This window comes from Mobula birostris, chromosome 9, assembly GCF_030028105.1.
Source record: "Mobula birostris isolate sMobBir1 chromosome 9, sMobBir1.hap1, whole genome shotgun sequence".
NCBI lineage: Eukaryota > Metazoa > Chordata > Chondrichthyes > Myliobatiformes > Myliobatidae > Mobula > Mobula birostris.
In genome coordinates, this window is record NC_092378.1 from 135336495 (window position 1) to 135359062 (window position 22568).

The 22568-nt window shown below is 42.2% G+C and overlaps 1 protein-coding gene across 4 annotated transcripts in view; it reads left to right on the plus strand.

The window, feature by feature from the left end:
• Nucleotides 1-22568, plus strand: part of cramp1 (cramped chromatin regulator homolog 1) — a 99164-nt gene that overhangs the window by 18691 nt on the left and 57905 nt on the right. For all 4 annotated transcript variants that reach the window (XM_072268912.1, XM_072268909.1, XM_072268910.1 and 1 more), the window contains exons 3-7: nt 9105-9304; nt 9981-10134; nt 11111-11194; nt 12790-12838; nt 14179-14264. In XM_072268912.1, coding sequence (XP_072125013.1) covers nt 9105-9304; nt 9981-10134; nt 11111-11194; nt 12790-12838; nt 14179-14264 — 573 coding nt within the window. The remainder of the gene's footprint in view (nt 1-9104; nt 9305-9980; nt 10135-11110; nt 11195-12789; nt 12839-14178; nt 14265-22568) is intronic.

A 22568-nucleotide genomic window follows, 5' to 3' on the forward strand; every position in this document is an offset into this window, starting at 1 on the left:
ACTGCAGTCCAAGATCCATTTTCAGTATCAATAGATGTTTTAAAATGATGCTGCTTACTAAAGTACCCTTGGCTGTGACTGTGGATTTCAGCTAAATGGAAATATTTAATTTCCATTGGAGCTACACTCAAAGAGTCACTTTATTGTACTTGTTCCAAGGATGGTTCAAGTCCTTTGCTCTAATACTTTAATCTGCCTTTGCTTTTGTAATCAACTAACTTGTTTAGTCCATAAATTTGGATCAGCAACTTCCACTTATGTGTTGTCATCGACATAGCAAAAAGTCTGATGGTATTCAGAGAAACAAAAAATTGATTTCAAGCCATATAAGGGGGTATTAGGGCAGATATCCAGAAGCTTGGCTGTGAGCATTTGATTTAAGTAGCTTAAAGTGGAAAGAAAGGTAAACAGTTAGAGGGAATTCTGAACTTCTTGTCCTTGGCAACTACAAAATGAGTTAACTGATGCAATTAAACTGGGTGAAAATATGCCAATATAGTTTAGTAGATTTATTGAATCCTTAGAATACCTCAGAGATGCTTTTTTAAATAACACACATCAAAGTTGCTGGTCAGGCAGCATATCTAGGAAGAGGTACAGTTGACGTTTCAGGCCGAGACCTTTCGTCAGGACTAACTGAAGGAAGAGTTAGTAAGAGATTTGAGAGGGGGAGGGGGAGATCCAAAATGATAGGAGAAGACAGGAGGGAGAGGGATGGAGCCAAGAGCTGGACAGGTGATTGGCAAAGGAGATATGAGAGGATCATTGGACAGGAGGCCCGGGGAGAAAGACAGCAGTGGGGGGGGAGAACCCAGGGGATGGGCAAGGGGTATAGTCAGAGGGAGAAAAAGGAGAGTGAGAGAAAGAATATGTGTATAAAAATAAGTAACAGATGGGGTATGAGGGGGAGGTGGGGCATTAGCGGAAGTTAGAGAAGTCAATGTTCATGCCATCAGGTTGGAGGCTACCCAGACAGAATATAAGGTGTTGTGTTGTTCCTCCAACCTGAGTGTGGCTTCATCTTGACAGTAGAGGAGGCCGTGGATAGACATGTCAGAAGGGGAATGGGATGTGGAATTAAAATGTGTGGCCACCGGGAGATCCTGCTCTCTCTGGCGGACAGAGCGTAGGTGTTCAGCAAAGCGGTCTCCCAGTCTGCGTCGGGTCTCGCCAATATATATAGAAGGCTGCATCGGGAGCACCGGATGCAGTATATCACCCCAGCCGACTCACAGGTGAAGTGTCACCTCACCTGGAAGGACTGTCTGGGGCCCTGAATGGTGGTAAGGGAGGAAGTGTAAGGGCATGTGTAGCACTTGTTCCGCTTACAAGGATAAGTGCCAGGAGGGAGATCAGTGGGGAGGGATGGGGGGGACGAATGGACAAGGGAGTCGCGTGGAGAGCGATCCCTGCGGAAAGCAGAGGTGGGGTGAGGGAAAGATGTGCTTAGTGGTGGGATCCCGTTGGAGGTGGCGGAAGTTACGGAGAATAATATGTTGGACCCGGAGGCTGGTAGGGTGGTAGGTGAGGACCAGGGGAACCCTATTCCTAGTGGGGTGGCGGGAGGATGGAGTGAGAGCAGATGTGCATGAAATGGAGAAAGATGCGTTTGAGAGCAGAGCTGATGGTGGAGGAAAGGAAACCCCTTTCTTTAAAAAAGGAGGACGTCTCCTTCATCCTGGAATGAAAAGCCTCATCCTGAGAGCAGATGCGGCGGAGACAGAGGAATTGCGAGAAGGGGATGGCGTTTTTGCTAGAGACAGGGTGAGAAGAGGAATAGTCCAGATAGCTGTGAGAGTCAGTAGGCTTATAGTAGACATCAGTGGATAAGCTGTCTCCAGAGATAGAGACAGAAAGATCTAGAAAGGGGAGGGAGGTGTCGGAAATGGACTAGGTAAACTTGAGGGCAGGGTGAAAGTTGGAGGCAAAGTTAATAAGGTCAACGAGCTCAGCATGCGTGCAGGAAGCAGCACCAATGCAGTCGTCAATGTAGCGAAGGAAAAGTGGGGGACAGATACCAGAATAGGTATGGAACATAGGTTGTTCCACAAAGCCAACAAAAAGGCAGGCATAGCTAGGACCCATACGGGTGCCCATAGCTACACCTTTAGTTTGGAGGAAGTGGGAGGAGCCAAAGGAGAAATTATTAAGAGTAAGGACTAATTCCGCTAGATGGAGCAGAGTGGTGGTAGAGGGGAACTGATTAGGTCTGGAATCCAAAAAGAAGTGGAGAGCTTTGAGACCTTCCTGATAGGGGATGGAAGTATATAGGGACTGGACATCCATGGTGAAAATGAAGTGGTGGGGGCCAGGGAACTTAAAATCATTGAAAAGTTTAAGAGCGTGAGAAGTGTCATGAACATAGGTAGGAAGGGATGGAACAAGGGGGGATAAAACCGTGTCGAGGTATGCAGAAACGAGTTCGATGGGGCAGGAGCAAGCTGAGACAATAGGTCTGCCAGGACAGGCAGGTTTGTGGATCTTGGGTAGGAGGTAGAAACGGGAAGTGCAGGGTGTGGGAACTATAAGGTTGGTAGCAGTGGATGGGAGATCCCCTGAGCGGATAAAGTCGGTGATGGTGTGGGAGACAATGGCCTAGTGCTCCTTAGTGGGGTCACGATCGAGGGGTAAATAAGAGGAGGTATCCACGAGTTGTTGCTGTGCCTCAGCAAGGTAGAGGTCAGTACGCCAGACTACAACAGCACCCCCCTTATCGGCGGGTTTAATAGTAAGGTTAGGATTAGTGCGGAGAGAATGGAGAGCAGAGCGTTCCGAAGGAGTGAGGTTGGAATGGGAACAAGGTGCGGTGAAGTGGAGAGGGTTGATGTCCCGTCGGCAGTTAGCAATAAAGAGATCCAGAGCAGGCAGAAGACCAGAGCGGTGTGTTCATGAAGAAGAGGAGGGTTGAAGACGGGAGAAGGGGTCATCGGGGGTGGAAGAGTCCTTGCCGAAGAAGTAGGCACGGAGACGGAGACGGCGGAAGAAGAGTTCCGCATCGTGGCGAACACGGGAACTCGCTGAGGTGTGGGCGAAGGGGGACAAAGGTGAGGCCCTTACTGAGGACAGAGCGTTCTGCCTCTGACAGTTGAAGGTCGGAGGGGATGGTAAAGATCCGGCATGGATGAGAGCTGGGATCAGGGGGGGAGGGGGGAGGCTGGGGTTGTCAGTGGAGAGGGGAGGGTTGGGGTGAGAGGAAGATGGAGCCTCTGAGAGCCCAGGTGCTGACGGTGGGATATGAGGGAGACGGGGTTGCGGAGTGGTGGTGGGGGAAGGGGAGACGGGAGTCACAACAGCAGCACATAAAGACCCGGCCTGGAGTTCAAGGCTGGAGTCGCAGTAGGTGGTTGCGCAATCATTGTGAAGGTGTCCATGGTCGTTGCTGGAGTCCGGGTTTTGAATATGCCCTGAGGTGTTGGAGCCGGCGAGATCAATGGCAGGGGCCGCAATCTGAAGTTCATGCCTGCTAGCGTCGGGGCCGGCAGGCTCTGGAGTCCGTAGATGTAGGAACTTGCGATCTTTGCCTAACATGACAATGTCAAAAAACAGCGATTGCAGGCGTGAATCCGACGGAAGATGAAATAACGGGTAGGACCATTACAGACGGTGAAGAAAGTGTCCCGAAGGTGTGGAAGGGTCTGGGATAGGGACACCAAATACCTCCTCATGGCGGAGAGGGTCGCCTTCAGAGCTTGTCGGGAGAAGTGGCGAGAGGCAGAGTCAATAAAATGTGAGTACCTGGGATCCTCAGAAGGTCCAAATTGAGAGGCTCGGAAACGAATCCTAAGGCCAACTTGGTAACGGAGGCACGTTCCAAGAAAGGATATATGGCTGTGATAGCGAGTCTGAGTCAAAATGTGGTTGAAAAGTTGAAGAGCTGAAGAAATTACAGATGGGGAGCAGTTAGAGATGGTTTCACTGAACTCCTGTCGAAGAGAAGATTTAAACTTCTTCGGTGTAGGCATCACTGGAAGAGGCTTCGCAGTAGTGAATTTTAGCCCGAAACGTCGACTGTACCTCTTCCTACAGATGCTGCCTGGCCTGCTGCGTTCACCAGCAACTTTGATGTGTGTTGCTTGAATTTCCAGCATCTGCAGAATTCCTGTTGTTTGTTGCTTTTTTAAATGAAGAGATTGGCAATTAAGTTCTGCATTCTATGTTTTTTTTGTGAGACACATAAAGAAATTAACTGACATTTCTGTTTTCCATGCTGCAGATGGAAACTAGCCTTGGTGTTCTGATTTCGGATTTATTCACAGGTTTTAAATTCAGCACTTCCCATGCATCCCACCCTGATGAAGAAGAACTGAAGAAGTAGAAAAAGAGTGCAAATAAAGTGAGCTGTTGGGCTTTCAAATTACATAAGGCCCAAGGGCTGAAATTTAGAAACGTCTGCTTTCATGATTTCCTTACCAGGTTGGATCAAATCTACAAGTATGTGCTGGAGCACAGCCTGTAGGTAGCTGCGAAAGCAAAGTGGTAGAAACTGACACACAAAAAAAGAGTTTAAATTGTGTACTGTTTAAGGAAAGTGCAAGAATGGGTCTCCGTAATTTTGTTCTGGTGTATTTTTAGTTTGAATGCTCTTCATGCATCTATTCATTAAATCCTGATTTGTAACCTATCCAAACATAATAGATTGATAAATAAAAATGGTAGCCATGTCAAACACGAGAAAAATAAAGTGCTGCATTGATAGTGTCAGCAGTGTTTAGGCTGCAAATTCAAAACTTTTGCTCTGAGCTGTTCAGCCACAGTTTATTACTTGCTGGACACATTGGACCAAATTTTTGTTAGTTTAGAATATATCTCTGAAACTTTTCTCTTTCCACAGATGATGTGTGTTCTGCTGAGTAAATCCAGCATTTTTGTTCTTATTTCAGATGTCCAGCATCTGTAGATTTTAGGTATCAATAGATTTTTAAATGTCATAATTTTCAATTTATGAACAGGTTAAATTTGCTATTGATAAGTTTTATAGAAACATAGAAAATAGGTGCAGGAGTAGGCCATTCGGCCCTTTGAGCCTGCACCGCCATTCAGTACGATCATGGCTGATTATCCAACTCGGAACCCTGTACCTGCCTTCTCTCCGTACCCCCTGATCCCTTTAGCCACGAGGGCAATATGGGGAATATCATAAAATGAGCCATTGTATCACCACTCTGCTGAAGTGTTAATGTGCTGAAAATTATAATACGCTAAGTGTGCCAGTTACATAAATTATAAAGAACTCATGTGGTGCATTTGTTTCATATTATGTGATGGCTGTTTTAGCTTTTGAAGTATGATTTATGATGCATTGTGTTGTGACTGTAAATTTGTTGCATAATACCTGACATTGATTGAGGAGCTTCGTGATTACCCCTATTAATTGTTAAATTTTGTTCCGAGGGATAACTTTAATTTATTAATCTGAATCCCCGTCTTATTGTTACATCATGGGCTCCAAGGCTGCTTAGGAATACCTTGCAACCCCCTGATGAAGTGGAAATGGTCTGTCTTGGTTTTAAAGATCAGTTTGCTTAAAAGTATCTTTCTTAGCTGAAAGTGAATTATTGTAAGTTATTCTCTGGACCGAACTGTGTACAGTAATTATTTCTTTGTCATTTAACTTACAAACCCCATTTCCAGAAACGTTGGGATATTTTCTAAAATGCAATAAAAACAAAAAATTGTGATATGTTAATTCATGTGAACTGACAAAAGTACAAAGAAAAGATTTTCAATAGTTTTGCTGACCAACTTAATTGTATTTTGTAAATATACACAAATTTAGAATTTGATGGCTGCAACACACTCAACAAAAGTTGGGACAGAGTTAAAATAAGATTGAAAAGTGCACAGAAAATTCATGCTACTGTGACAATTATAGCCACCTGGGCTTGGGAGTACTTCGGAAAACTGCTGTCACTCAACACAGTCCGTCGCTGCATCCAGAAATGCAACTTGAAACTGTATTATGCAAGGAGGAAGCCATACATCAACTCTATGCAGAAACGCTGGCAAGTTCTCTGGGCCCGAGCTCATCTCAGATGGACCGAAAGACTGTGGATCCGTGTGCTGTGGTCAGGTGAGTCCACATTTCAGCTAGTTTTCGGAAAAAACGGGCGTCGAGTTCTCCGTGCCAAAGATGAAAACGACTATCCAGATTGTTATCAGCGAAAGGTGCAAAAGCCAGCATCTGTGATGGTATGGGGGTGCATCAGTGCCCAGGGCATGGGTGAGTTGCATGTATGTGAAGGTACCATTGACTCTGAGGCGTATATTAGGATTTTAGAGAGACATATGTTGCCATCAGAGCGACGTCTCTTCCCGGGACATCCATGCTTATTTCAGCAGGACAATGCCAGGCCACATTCTGCACGGGCTACAACAACGTGGCTTTGTAGACACAGAGTGCGTGTGCTTGACTGGCCTGCTGCCAGTTCAGATCTATCTCCTATTGAAAATGTATGGCGCATTGTGAAGAGGAGAATCAGACAACGGAGACCACGGACTGTTGAGCAGCTGAAGTCTTATATCAAGCAAGAATGGACAAAATTTCCAATTGCGAATCTACGATAATTAGTATCCTCAGTTCCAGAACGATTGAAAAGTGTTATTAAAGGAAAGGTGATGTAACACAATGGTAAACATGCCTCTGTCCCAACTTTTGTTGAGTGTGTTGCAGCCATCAAATTCTAAATTTGTGTATGTTTACAAAATACAATAAAGTTGGTCAATAAAACTATTGAAAATCTTTTCTTTGTGCTTTTGTCAGTTAAATAAAGGTTTACATGAATTAACATATCACAGATTTTTGTTTTTATTGCATTTTGGAAAATATCCCAACTTTTCTGGAAGTGGGGTTTGTACTTTCCTGCCTTTTGTTCCTGTGTATTGTGAAAGTTCTTGACTAAGATTAGATACTATGGCTGATATTTTCCTTACTCTATAGTTCACTATTTTCTTATTTAATAAGGCGGTAAGACATGGAAGTAGAGTCTGCTCTGTCATTTGATTATGCCTGATCTTTTTTATCCCACTCCTCAGCCTCAATTCCACTCCGTAACCTTTGATGCCATGTCCAATCAAGAACCTATCAAGCTCTGCCTTAAATATTCCAAAAGACCTGGCCTCCACAGCTGCCTGTGGTAGTAAATTCCACAAATTCACCACCCTCTGACTAAAATTTTTCTGCATCTCCTGTTTTAAATTGATGGCCGCTCTATCCTGAGCATTCCTTGTATGATAACCCTTTCATTCCCGGAAACATCCTTGTGAACATCCGGTGAACCCTTTCCAATGCCAGCACATCTTAGATGAGGAGCCCAGAACTGTTCACAGCACTCAAGGTGAGACCTCACCAGTACCTTATAAAGCCTGAGCATTGCATCCCTGCTGTTGTATTCTAGACCTGTATACAGGTTTCCCCCGCCTTCCGAAGGTAGAGCGTTCCTATGAAACGGTTCATAAGCCGGAATGTCGTAAAGCGAAGAAGCAATTGCTATTAATTTACATGGGAAAAATTTGTGAGCGTTTGCAGACCCAAAAAATAACCTACCAAATCATGCCAAATAACACATAAAACCTAAAATAACAGTAACATATAGTAAAAGCAGGAATGATATGATGAATACACAGCCTATATAAAGTAGAAATACTTTTCCACAATCATTGCCGCACTGTTCTCCGTAGCGAAAATCTCACGCAAGCACTCTCGGCAGAAACACGGCGCAAGTGCTCTCCAGTAACCTTTAAGCTATGAAGCTGCCAAACCATACCAAATAACACGTAAAAAGTCGATATAAAGTAGAAATAATGTATGTACAGTGTAGTATCACTTATGGGAATCGGGAAGACAGCGCAGAACACACTGATGATGGTGTGTTAGGCTGAGTCGTCGGAGGTTGGGGTGGTGCAGTGGCCCCCACCCTCCGGGCAGCAACCCGATACCGATCCGTGAAGCATGCAGGGGTACCGCGGTGGCCGGGACGCACCCAGCACATCTTTAAGAAAAAAACCGAAACAAACAAGTGAATTCATTAGGTGCCGCCCGGCACATAAATGTCGGCCCAGATCAGAGGCGACGCAATCAGCATTAATTAGCTTGTTTATTTCGGCTTTTTTTCTTAAAAATGTGCTGGGTGCGTCCCGGCTACCGCTGCATTCTTCGCGAATCGGTATCTGTCCGGGGGTTGGGGTAGTGGGACACTGAGGTGTCGTCGGTTTCCATCAGGGCAGGCAGGTCATCTTCTTCTATGTCTGCCTGCCTCAATGTCGAAGGTCGAGTTTCGTCGTCTGCTGTGGCTGATGTGGAAGGCTTGCTTGACTGCTTAGCCTCGCGCATTTTTAGATCATACAGTTCTTTGTAAGGTCTCAAACCATCTTGCAAATATGCCCTAAACCGACATACCCTTTCGAAATTAAAGTCGTACTTTATCATTGCAGCAAAAATCTCACGCAGTTGCTTCATGTTCAGTTCCTGGACAACTTCACTTTTGATCTGTTCACTTCTGCATTCGGTTTTGATTGTTATCCTTTCTTCTTCCAATTGTATCAGCTCTTCATCTATCAGTTCTTGGTATGGAATGCCAAAACCTCTTCATCATCATCTTCGTCAACTTCCACAAGCCAAACTCACTTTGTCCTTACTCCGTTCGCCACGATTGAAATGCTTAATTATGTCTAGTTTTATGCTAAGTGTAACACCCTTACGAGCTCTTTCAGGCTTTTCCGATACCTTAGAACTCATCTTGCAAACGGCTGCTCATAGGCACATGTTTAAGCAATGCCGGCTAGAATGCAGTTCCGAATCCGGGGGGGGAGCGGCTGCTCGGGGCGCGTGCTGTTTTTTTTTTCGCGTGCTGCTTTTCTTCGTAACAGTGAAAACACCTTCTGTTAGCGAAAACAGGTGACTAATGTAGGTCGAAAAGCGGGGGATACCTGTAATAGCTAATGGTATGAAATTATGATGTTACCATATTGCTGAAAATAATAAAAGTTGTTCTGTACAGTCTTCCTTCATTGAAACCATTGCAGCAGAAATGCAGTTGAATATCTTTGGCTGCATTTTTATTTCTCGGTACATTTGACCTACTGAAATGGTTTTATTCTTTCAACAGGACTTGAGGGGAACACTGCTGCTTCTGGTTATGCATCTGGCCTTGCTGCGGGCAGTGCTGGTGGAAGCAGCAAAACCACAGCAAAGAGTTTATCTGCCATATCTGGAGAAAAGGAGGAAGGGAACAAGAAGAAAGTCCGTAGGCAGTGGGAATCATGGAGCGCTGAGGACAAAAATTCATTTTTTGAAGGGTTGTATGAGGTACGAGTGGTTTGCAGAGGTTGATTTGCTGATATGACATGATTTGATAGCTATGACACTTAGCAGTTATGACAGTATCATCTTTGTAGTACTGTGTAAAATCTGATTAACATTTAAACACGTTCTTTCAAAGTTCTTCCATAAGGTAAATTCTTTAAGTTTCATTGTTACAGAAAACATCATTGCCATACCTCCCCATATCTTCAAATTTAATATCCCCAAATAGAGAGATCTTGTAATATTGCTAAAGTTTCAAGATGCAACTAGTATTATAAATTGTGGATTCTAGAAAGCCTGGTATTATACAGGATCTTTAAAATTAGTAGTGTCTGAAGGTATTTCCATTGTGGTTATAAAACAATTAAATAGGTAAACATTCCAGTGATATTACAGACATTGGTACTTCTGGTGACGCTGTTACAAATAATAGCAATTTAGTGAAAATCCTAAACGCCTTTGCAGTTCAGAAAATTAGCAGAGTGATGAAGTCCATGGCTAGGGCTAGATTTGTAGCAGGGATTCTGCTGTCATCTCATGTTGATTTCTTTTTGAAAATACTCCTGAATGGTCAGGCTGTTTGTTCAGACGGAATCATTCAAATCTAGTTTGATTTCACTCATAAGTTTCCATTGATCTGAACATTGCTTTCAGAGGATTTTTTTTGTTTATTTTGTAGCATGGGAAGGATTTTGAAGCAATACAGAACAACATAGCTCTGAAGTACAAGAAGAAAGGGAAGCCAGCAAGCATGGTGAAAAACAAGGAGCAGGTTCGGCACTTCTACTACCGTACTTGGCACAAGATCTCCAAATACATCGACTTCAATAATGGTGAATACAGGTTCCAGTGAGACGAATTTCATCCTTACTCTGCTACTTGGACACTTGTTTCAGTTCGGTTTCCTCTATTGAGCAGAATTTCATTTTTTTGTATATAATGCAAAAGTGATAAAATCCTTAATTCCAATTCCAAACTAGCACATTATTGCTGCTGCTGTGATCCTAATTTTCTTTATCTATGGTGACATCATATATTCTGTCACTGTCTTTAAAACATGAGAATCGCTTATAAAATTGCTTGGGTATACAATCTGTATAAAGGATACTGAATTGCTGTTGTCTAACATTTGACTCTTAATTTGTAACTATCAAAATCAAGCAAGGAGAAATGGTAGTGTGCACATAAACACTTGAATTGCCTGTGATGAAGTAGCATTTCTTTGGCCAAATTAATATTTGACCCTGGGAGAAAAAAGAAGCCAACTTACAGTGATTCGTATGCCTGAGATTGATTTGAGTATTCAATTTAATATCTGAGTAACACAAGAAAAACTCTAATCATCTATATGAAGAGAGTAATGTAATTTTGTTGTGATGGACCTGAAGAAACAAAATAACTCCCAAAGTGGCTGACTCCAATATTTAATTTATCCCTATTTTAATCAAGGCAGAGTGATGTATTAATTAAAGTGTATTGGAGCAATTCAACCTGCAAGGACAATACGTTCTTTCCAGAAGTGATACTTGGGGGCAGCAATTATATATTTCTCAAGGCTACTCTTTGGCAGTCTAGTCAGAACACCAATTCTCCAGATAGAGGAGGATTTGTATGAATGCCACCTCTTCACATTTTTGAATAAAAAGAGCAATGGGTGATTTTTTTTTTTTGGTTTGCCGTATGTGCAGACGACACAATTTCATCTCCAGAATTTTTATGTGCACCTTATTAGTGTGTTCATCCCATTTGAATTTTTTTTCATATTTATATCATGTTCAACAAATGTTGACAATTATATTTTGTTTGCAGTATTCTCTCGAGGACTGAAGAAATCCTCTCAGGAACTCTATGGGCTAATATGCTATGGAGAATTGCGCAAAAAAATTGGTGGATGTAAGTATTTTGGATATGACTTCAATAGACTTTAGAATAGACTTTGTGTGGTGGTTGTAATTGGTACCAGTCTTTTGTTTATCCTCTGCAGGTAACTTGTGTTTTTCCTATAAGAAACTGGGATAGAAAATTATCCTTGATTAATTATCACACACAAAATGCCGGTAGAACTCAGCAGGTCAAACAGCATCCATGGAAATGAACAAACAGTCAATGTTTTAGGCTGAGACCCGAAGGGGGGTCTGAAACGTTAAGTGTTCATTTCCATGGATGCTATCTGACCTAATGAGTTTCTCCAGCATTTTGTGTTGTTGCTTTGGATTTCTAGTATCTACAGAATTTCTTGTGCTCTTAATTCTTTTTTTATATAATGTACATAGGTACTTAAAGATTTGAATTATGAAACTCACATTGGCAGTATCATTTTACTGTGATGTCAAAATGAGGCCCCTTTTGTCTGTTTGCATTGTTACGTACCCCGTAACTGGGTTGCCAAACCAGCAGAAATGGATCACTCAGTTGGAGTCTGGATTACTAGAACTAAGAAAGTTTTATTAAAGAAACAAGTAACACAGTACTCTAATCAAAAGGATAATGAATGCAACAGTTCAGCAGTGATAAACATACATGTACACAGAATTCAGATAACAGGATCAATCAAGCTCTATCGTTGTCTAGGGGTAAATGACCAGTTTCAAAGTGACACAAAGTCCAGTTCAAATTAGTTCAGTTTGCAGTAATCGTTGCCATGGCGATGGACAGTGGGGGGGGGGGAAGAGAGAGAGCAAAACGAATGAATGTTCAACACAGCTTCCACACAGACCTTCGCAGTAAGCTTTCGGGCAAGTCCTTTGTGATGTCATCTGAGGTCACCGACCGTGACCCCTCCGTTTCCAGATACGATCGTTTCCCTGCACTGAACCTGGCACCCAGGCAAGGGTGGACACACACCAGGTTCCCGCCGATCGTGCCTTTCCACCCTGAGCGTCTAAGGCTTGATCCCGCGATCAGCCGTCCAAAAGCTTCCCACCGACTTGTGAGAGGCGCACCGCTTCCAGGGTCTCGTTACCTGGGGTGTCGTGTGTGTCCTGCCTTAGCGAACCTGTCCCTTTTTATCCCCCTGCTGGGATATCGCCTGTCCATCACTTCAAACAGTTCAGGGTTCAAAGGGGGAGCCGCTCTTGACAGCTCTCCTTCCCCTTCATTACACATCTCCAAATGCTGCTCCATTGTTTTCCTTATTTCTCTCTCTCTCTCCTGAAGACAGGTGGCAGACCAACTGCTGATCACACAGGACAGCTAACATCTTAATCTATGTGTATTCTTGTCACAGCATGTATGTAAAATATCCTGAAAGACTATTTGAATAACAACATGGAGCCCTTCCCTTGCATGCATTGCAAAAGCAGTCCAAAAAGCACATTAAATAACCATCATATTTTGCTTATGCACCGTTCTAAAAAATGTTTTAAGATGGGAGTAGTATTAAAGACAATTCTGAAGAAAGATTTTGATGACTGGAGATAGTATTTCATTCTTACTAAATGTTATATAGGCTATCAGTTCAATGTTAAGATGTTCCATTTATTTTATAGGCTTGGATGATAAAAATGCAACCAAACTCAATGAATTAATTCAAGCTGGGTAAGTGATTTAGTTTAAAGTCAGCCTGCAACCATGTAATAGGAGCAGTAATTTACAGTAGCCAATTAAAAACCCATACATCTTTGAGATGTAGATGAAAACTGAAACACCCAGCTAAACCCCATAGTCATGGTTAGAATAGGCAATTCTACAAAGACATCAGCTCTCTGTGTCTCTGGTGTACCGAAGCAGCAACTCTACTAATTGCACCACTGTGTTGTGCACTTAACATCGTGGTCTAAGCAGACAAATAATTTTTGGTATAACTTCAAATTTAAAGCTGCCATATCATTAGGTGTCATTACTGAAACCTGAGGTGGAAAGAAAAATAGAAACACTCAGAGGTGATATGAGAGTTTCTAGCTAGGGGAGTGATATGCAGGCTGGATGTACAAAAAGGACTACTCTAGGGAGTGCTACAGAAACTCTTCTGATCTGGACCTGGAAAAACCAAGTACATTGGTAATATTACTGGAGATACTATTTTTTTTTGAGTAGCGGAGGCCTGGTGGTATAGGATAAGTGTTAAATAAGCAGTTGAAAAATCCAAGAAGAACTGGGGCAATGTTTCCAATGAAACTGCCGCTCGGCTTCTGGATAATTTGAAAATGAAGTGACGTAGATAATAGTGTAGAACTAACCAAAGTGTTACCAAAATGTACACTGATTTATTTTTTTTATTCCTTATTTTCACTGACCAGATGCAGTAATTTCAATATATCTATTGAAGTGACAAAGCAATGTTCCCAAATCTGTACTGGACACATTACTCTAGTTAGGTACCTCCTGAAAATTGTTTGATTTCTATTCATCAAGGTATTTTGCAACCTCTGGGTCTAATGCAAAAAGCAACTATTAAACTGTTTGTTTGCAAAGGTAACTAAGGAAGGATTATGTTTAAAAACAAACAAGTTATTGACAAAGGGCTTTCTAAAAATAAAGAAGATGGTGGTAGAATCAAAAAGATTAATACAATGGACTATTTCAATAGAACAAAAACAACTTTAGATCATTGGGTAATCTACTGTGAATCTGTCAAAGGATATATCAGAATGGTAGAAAATAAAGATTTAGATGTGATTAACATCTGTTTGAAATGTTCTTCAGGGAAGTTGGAAACTTTTCACTTTATCCAAAAGAAATTTGGATGTTTATGGAGGGATCATAACTTTGTATTAATGAATGTTTCATTACATAAAACATTACAGTATGTTGTGGTTTTGTAAGATTTTGTGACTTAAACAATCAATTTCCAAAGAAAAACGTACAGAGCGCTGTGTCAAGTGAATTCTCAGTTTAAATGAATTAAAGTAATTTGTTTTCCTTTCTAATTGACTCAGGGCTACAACTGTGCGATATAAAGGTCGCAATTTGCGAATAAAAGCACCTATGTGTCGGGCTTTGAAAAAACTCTGTGATCCTGAAGGTAAGTTCTAGAAAGATATCTTTGCGACAAATTTAAATCAAGTTTTTAAGGGGCTGCTAAAAGTCATTGTTAGTAACATGAAAAAGAAGGATGTGAAGAGCTGCTTTGTGCTTTTGCTCTAATGGCACATTTTTAGAGCAAATAAGTTATCATATCTGGCAATCTGTTGGCAGATTCGTAATCAGCCAGTGTAGGAATATAAAATCGGTAATTTCTAAGTTTTGCCTATTAGAATTTTAGGTTTAATAAGAGGAGATTTCCAACTGGTTGTGAAAGTTGTGAATGCAGAATAACAACTTCCACCTGTTTCTTTTCTTTTCTCAATCAATAATGACGACTTATAAAGTCAGGTTTGCATAGTAACTATTAAAAATTACTAAATTAGTCGAGGCAGCTTCTTCCAAGGCAGTCACAAAGCTACAAGTCAATTTTTCTTCTACTGTTTGTAGTTCTGTAATTGTAGATAAAATACTTCTACTAATTTGCATTAGGATTTATATTTTGATGATAACATCTCAGTTACTGCATGCATTAAAGGAAAACAGTTATTGAGTTATAAGATTAAAATCTATTGGAAATTACAGTCTGCCTTCATCATTTCAGGAATCAAAAAGGAGTTATCAGAGGAATAAGAATTCTTTTGTGTCTGTGAGGTATAAGTATCCCTATTAAGTAGGGTGGCCACAATTTAATGAACAGCTGGAAGTTTACCTATGCTCTGTATTAGTAAGATGTTTGGTTTTAAACTTGCAGCAGTCCTGTATCAACCTGTGAATTTGTAAATTTTGGGTTATGCCTACCACTTGGATAGTGCTGCTATTGATTGTACATCAAGTTGCAAAACATCCATTTTTCACTGATTTGCAGAAGCTGTTGACCATGGTATGGATGCTGCATGCTAGGCACTTGGTTGACTCATGAATATTGAGCTATTACCTGAGAGTACCTAAAATGATAGATCTTTCAACAGTAACCAATCCAGATATTGGAAGTTTTGAGAGGAGGGTCTACTGCCTGAGTAGAAAAGGGTGCTACAGCACAATAGAGCTTTGACCAGCGACCATTCTGAGTTTGGGATTGTTAGCAAGAGCAAATTAAAGGAAGGTGGGGGGCAATTGCAGTGTCCGTCGTCTGAGTGAGCAGAGTCAGAGTGGTGATCTTAAGGCGAGGTTTCACTCAGAGAAAGCTAAAAAAAAGTAAAGCTTAGGATTAAGTTTCCTTTTTCTCCTTCCCTTTATTTCTGCTCAGCTAGGATAGTGAAATAATCCTCTTGCAGGATGTGGGAAAGCAGGGAGACCTCCAGTGTCCCTAATGACCACAACTGTGAGAAATGCATCTAGCTGCAGCTTCTAACAAACTGCATTAGGAGTTGGAGCTGAAACTGGATGAGCTCCTGATCATTTGGGAGGATGAAGAGGTGATAGATAGGACATATAGGGAGGTAGTTACATCCAAGGTGCAGGGCACAGAAAACTGGGTGACAGTCAGGAAGAGGAAAGAGATTAAGGAACCAGTGCAGAGTACCCCTGTGGCCATCCCCCTCAACAACAGGTATATCACTTTGGACACTGTTGGGGGGGGGGAGGGGTGTTGGTTTGACTTAACAGAGGAAAGTCATGGTGGTCAAGTCTCTGGCACTGAGTCCAGCTCTGTGACTCAGAAGGGAAGTGGGGAGAAAAGTGACATTGTGGTGATGAGGATTTGTTTGTTAGAGAAACAACCAGGAGATTCTGTGTGTGAGAACAAGATTCCTAGATGGTATGTTGCCTCCCAGGTGCCAGGGCCCAGGACATCTTGGATTGAGTCCTCAGCATTGAGTGAGAGGCCGAACAGCCAGAGGTTGTGATCCATGTAGGTACAAATGACATGGCTAGGATGAGTGATGAGGTTCTTCATAGGGAATTCAGGGAGACAGGTGCTAAGTACAAGGGCAGGACCTAAGTTTAAGGATGAGGTAGCTGGTTTACAAACAGGCAATGTGTAGTGAGGAGAGACTGTGATCTCAAGATTGCTACCTGTGCCACATGCTAGTGAGGCCAGAACTAGGAAGATTATACAGTTTAAAACGTGGCTAAAGAATTGGTGTAGGAGGGAGGGCATAAGATTGTTGGATCACTGGGCTCTCTTCCAGGGAAGGTGGGATCTGTACAAAAGGGATGGTTTGCTCCTGAACTGGAGGGGGACTGATATCCTAACGGGAAGGCTTGCTAATGCTGCATGATGGGTTTTAAGCTAGAGCTGCAGGGTGCTGGGAACCAGAGTGCCAGAATAGTTAGTAGAGAGGTTGTGGAGGCAGATGATGGTAAGATGACAAGGTCCCACACAGGAGATTAGTGTGCAAACTTAAAGCACACGGTATTGGGGGTAAGGTATTGATGTGGATGGAGAATTGGTTAGCAGACAGGAAGCAAAGAGTGGGAATAAACGGGACCTTTTCAGAATGGCAGGCGGTGACTAGTGGGGTACTGCAAGGCTCAGTGCTGGGGCCCCAGTTGTTTACAATATATATTAATGACTTGGATGAGGGAATTAAATGCAGCATCTCCAAGTTTGCGGATGACACAAAGCTGGGTGGCAGTGTTAGCTGTGAGGAGGATGCAGGGTGACTTGGATAGGTTGGGTGAGTGGGCAAATTCATGGCAGATGCAATTTAATGTGGATAAATGTGAAGTTATCCACTTTGGTGGCAAAAATAGGAAAACAGATTATTATCTGAATGGTGGCCGATTAGGAAAAGGGGAGGTGCAACGAGACCTGGCTGTCATTATACACCAGTCATTGAAAGTGGGCATGCAGGTACAGTGGGCGGTGAAAAAGGCGAATGGTATGCTGGCATTTATAGCAAGAGGATTTGAGTACAGGAGCAGGGAGGTACTACTGCAGTTGTACAAGGCCTTGGTGAGACCACACCTGGAGTATTGTGTGCAGTTTTGGTCCCCTAATCTGAGGAAAGACATCCTTGCCATAGAGGGAGTACAAAGAAGGTTCACCAGATTGATTCCTGGGATGGCAGGACTTTCATATGAAGAAAGGCTGGATGAACTCGTTGGAATTTAGAAGATTGAGGGGGGATCTGATTGAAACGTATAAAATCCTAAAGGGATTGGACAGGCTAGATGCAGGAAGATTGTTCCCGATGTTGGGGAAGTCCAGAACAAGGGGTCACAGTTTGAGGATAGAGGGGAAGCCTTTCAGGACCGAGATTAGGAAAAACTTCTTCACACAGAGAGTGGTGAATCTGTGGAATTCTCTGCCACAGGAAACAGTTGAGGCCAGTTCATTGGCTATATTTAAGAGGGAGTTAGATATGGCCCTTGTGGCTATGGGGATCAGGGGGTATGGAGGGAAGGCTGGGGCGGTGTTCTGAGTTAGATGATCAGCCATGATCATAATAAATGGCGGTGCAGGCTCAAAGTGCCGAATGGCCTACTCTTGCACCTATTTTCTATGTTTCTATGTTTCTAAGACCTCAGACAAAGTTGGGAATCAAAACGTTGAGCATGGCGTGACTAGTGTCGGGCTGCGTATATTTCAGTGCAAGAAGTATCGTAGGAAAGGTGGATGATAGGGCTGAAATGAGGTAGCTGGTTTACAAATAGGCAATGTGTAGTGAGGAGGGGCTGTTGTTAGGGCAAAATTGCAACCAACAGTTTGAGTTGCAATGTAAAAGGTGGACAAAATGGAAAAGGGTGAATACAGGACTGAAGGTATTGTATTTGAATGCACAGAGTATATGGAATAAGGTAGATAATCTTATAGCACAGTTGCAGATTAGCATGAGGTAGGCATCACTGAATCATGGCTAAAAGAAGATTGTAGTTGAGAGTTTAATGTCAAAGGGTATACAGTGTATCAAAAGGACAAGCAGGAAGGCAGAGGGGGAGACATTGCTCTGTTGGTAAAAAGTGAAATGATCATTAGAAAGAGGCGACATTTGTCAGAAGGGTTGAATCATTGTGGATAGAGCTATGGAACTGCAAGATGGGAGTTGTATCCAGACCCCCAAACAGTAGAAAGGATATAATCTACAAATTATAATGGCAGATAGAAAATACATGCCAAAAGGACAATATTACAATAGTCATGTAGAATTTCAATAAAAAGGTAGATTGGGAAAATCAGGTTGATATTTGTTTCTATGAGTGCCTAAGAGATTTCTAGAATGCTTAAGAGATGGCTTTTTTAGAGCAGCTCATGGTTGAGCCCACTAGGGGATCAGCTCTTCTGGATTGGGTGTTGTGCAATGAACTAGAACTGATTAGAAATCTTAAGCTTAGAAAAACCCTTGGGGGAGACAAATGGTCATAATATGATTGAATTCACCCTGAAATTTGAGAAAGAGAAGCGAAAGTCAGATGTATCAGTATTACAGTGGAGTAAAGGGAATTACAGAGGCATGAGAGAGGAATTGACTAGAATTGATAGGAAAAGAACACTGGCAGAGATGACGGCAGAGCAGCAATAGCTGGAATTTCTGGAAGCAATTCAGAAGGCACAGGACATGTACATGCCGAAGAGGAAGAGGTATTCTAAAGGCAAGATGACACAACCGTAGCTGACGAGAAGTCAAAGCCAACATAAAAGCCAAAAGAGGGGGCATATAATAGAGCAAAAATTAGTGGGAAGTTAGAGGATTGGGAAGCTTTTAAAAGCCAACAGAAGGCAACTAAAAAGTCATTAAGAAGGTAAAGGTGGAATATGAAAGTAAGTTAGCCAATAATATTAAAGAGGGTACCAAAAGTTTCTTCAGATACATAAAGTGTAAAAGAGAGGTGCGAGTGGCTTTCGGATTGCTGGAAAACTATGCTGGAAAGGTAATGGAGGACAGCGAAATGGCGGATGAACTGAATAAGTATTTTGCATCAGTCTTCACTGTAGAAGACGCTAGCAGTATGGTGGAAGTTCCAGGTATCAGGGGTCATGAAGTCTGTGAAGTTACCGTTACTTGGTGGCTGGTTAGCAGGAGACAAACAGTAGGAATAAAGGGAGCCTTGTTGCCTGACAGTGACTAGTGGTGTTCCACGGAATCTGTGTTGGGACCAGTTTTTTTTGTTCCGTTATTTGTCAATGATTTGAACGATGGAATTGATTGCTTTTTGCGAAGTTTGCAGACTATATGAAGATAGGTGGAGGGGCAAGTAGTTTTGAGGAAGTTGAAGGGCTACAGAAATCCTTAGGTTAGGAAAATGAGTAAAGAAGTAGCAGCTGGAATATAGTATCAGGAAGTGTATGGTTATGCACTTCGGTAGGAGAAATGATAGGGTTGACTATTTTCTGAATGGAGAGAAAATTCAAAAATCTGAGGTGCAAAGGGACTTGGAAGTGCTTAATTTGCAGGCTGAATCTGTGGTGAGGAAGGCAAATGCAATTATCGCATTCATTTCAAGAGGACTAGTAAAAAAAAAAAGGATGTAATGTTGAGGCTTTATGGCTTTATAAAACACTGGCGAGGCCTCACTTGGAGTATTGTGAGCATTTTAGGCCTCGTGTCTTAGAAGTGATGTGCTAAAAATGGAGAACCCTCTAAACCCTTAAAGGAGGTTCACAAAAATGATTCCGGGTTTAAACAGCTTGTCATATGAAGAGCATCTGATGCCTCTGGGCCTGTAGTCACTAGATTCAGAAGAATGAGGGGTGACCTATTGAAACCTATCAAATGGTGATAGGCCTCGATAGAGTGGAATTGGAGAGGTGGGAGAATCTAAGGCCGGAGGACACAACCTTAGAATAGGGGAGGGGATGTCCTCTTAGAATGGAGATGAGGAATTTCTTTAGCTAGAGAGTGGTGAATCTGTGGAATTTGTTGCTACAGGCAGCTGTGGAGGCCAAGCCTTTGTGTATATTTAGGGCTGTGATTGATAGATTTTTGTTTGGTCAGGGCATGAAGGGGTACAGGGAGACAGCAGGAGATTGGGGCCGAGAGGGAAAATGGATCAGCCATGATGAAATGGCGGAGCAGACTCGATGGGCCAAATAGCCTAATTCTGCTCCTATAGGGAGGGAGGAGAAGATGGCATCGCGACGCAGCGCACGCGGCTGTTCCGAATTGATATCGTATCTGTGAAGTAGGATGCTGTGCACAATCCTGATTTGATAGAGACAGACGTGAAGAAGCACGGAGGAACATCTGGAGAAACTTCTGAAATGCCTGCTTTGTTGCTGCTGCTACTGTGCGATCGAGAATCTCTGGAGGGAAGGCCCCAAATCCTCGGCCTTGCCTGTTGATGGGGCTGGGGTCAAAGCGCTCGGCGGAGATGGTGCTCGGTGCATCGGTGTCGGGGAGTTGGTCGGAGACTCGGAGTTTTCGGACGGACTCGGAGTCAAACTGTGGTCGGATGCTTCGGGGATGCTGCATCGGCAAGTTTGCGGCGCTGGAGGTTTACCGTCTGCGTGAGATGATGGAACTTTTGAGAGACTTTGAGACTGTACTGTACCCATGGTCTGTTCTTATCAAATTACGGTATTGCTTTGCACTGTTGTAACTATATGTTATAATCATGTGGTTTTTGTCAGTTTTTCAGTCTTGGTTTGTCATGTGTTTCTGTGATATCATGCTAGAAAATCGTATCATTTCTGAATGCATGCATTACTAAATGACAATAAAAGAAGACTGCGTGTCCTCATAATCTAATAATCTAATCTTATGGTTTTATGGTCTAAAACAAGATGCAAGTTAAAATAGCATATTTTCATGAAGTATGAATGCATAGTGGTTATGTTTCTGGGTTTCAGACAGATCCTGAACTAATAATCTAGATTTTATGCATAATCAAATTTCACCATGATGTCAGGTGAGTTTTAAGCAAGTAAATCTGAATTTAAAAGCTTGTTATATTAATGGTGACAACACATCTGAATGATCATCATTCACTGGAAAATGGAGATCCTTTTAGGAAAGGAACTTAGTTTTCCTTTCCAATCTGTGACTCCATACGTAGTCAATTCTGAAATAGATGATCAAGTCACTCAGTTTTTGCCAAATATAGATAAATTCCCAAAAACTGTATGGACTGTCTAGTACTGACCCAAGTTCCAGATACGTACATGACAAAGATGTACCTTGCCTGGTCAGCCATGGTATAGTTTCTTCAATCATGTCTAAGGACTTGGGCCAATATTAAGAGTTTTGCTGCAGACTAGTCATAGTCATTGAAGGGAGGCCAACTAAGAAGAAAGGCTGGGTGAGAAAAGAAGAAGGGGTCATAGGTTAAGTGTAAAAGGTGAAATATTTAAGAGGAGCCTGAAGGGGAGCTTCTTCACTCAGGGTGGTATGAACGTGGAATGAGATGGCAATAGAAGTGGGTGATGTGGATTTGATTACTAAATTTAAAAGATGTTTCTATAAGTACATGAATGGGAAGGGTAGGGAGGGCTATGGGTCAGGTGTGCATTGATGGGACTAGGCAGAATAACAATTAGGGATAGACTAGATAATCTGAAGGGCCTGTTTTGTGCTGTAGTATTCTATGACTCTCAAGTTGATGGCATGGTGGCACTGTCATAATACCAGTGGAGCACAGGTTTCAGGGTGGTAACAGGAATGCATGGGATTCCTGCTATAGTAGAGCTAGATTAGGCAATCTGCAGAGTACCATTGTAAAGTTATAGAGTTATACAGCATGGAAACAGGTCCTTCTATATTAACCAACTCACTCATGCCAACCAAGTTGTCTCAGTGAGCTAGTCCCATTTTCTGCATTTGGCCCTTATCCCTCTCAACATTTCCAATCCATGTACCCGTCTAACTGTCTTTTAAACACGGTAATTGTATCCTCATTCTGATTACACCCCTACTGACACTTCAGTCATGTGTTCAGCTTCATTTCTCAATTCTATATAATTAAGAAATGCTTTAAGATTTATCTAGGTGTACTGATTCTGTTTCCATGCAATCACTAGCTCCACTTCATCTTGGGAATTTGTATATCCAATTTTACTTTTAAGTTTTCTATATGCAAAGTTACCACACTGATGCAGACTACCACCAAAGTGATGCAAAACCTTTCACAGGTTTGAGACGGTTAATTGAAAAATATTATAACTCTGTCATATTGTCTCTGATACTGTCCTTTTCTCCCCTCTGTTGATCTGTGCTTTTTCACTTCTCCCTTTTACCAATCTTTTTGGAATGCTTTGTTTTTTTAAGGCTTCTCCCTACTTTCTTTCCATTCGGCATTGCTTGTGGTTTCAAAATAAAGCCCTTTAAATTTGAGTTTGGAGAGTGATTGTGAGTATACGGACAAGAAAGAGGTTACTGTCGCAAACCCATTCTTTGCAATCTCAACTCATGCACTTCATTTCCAA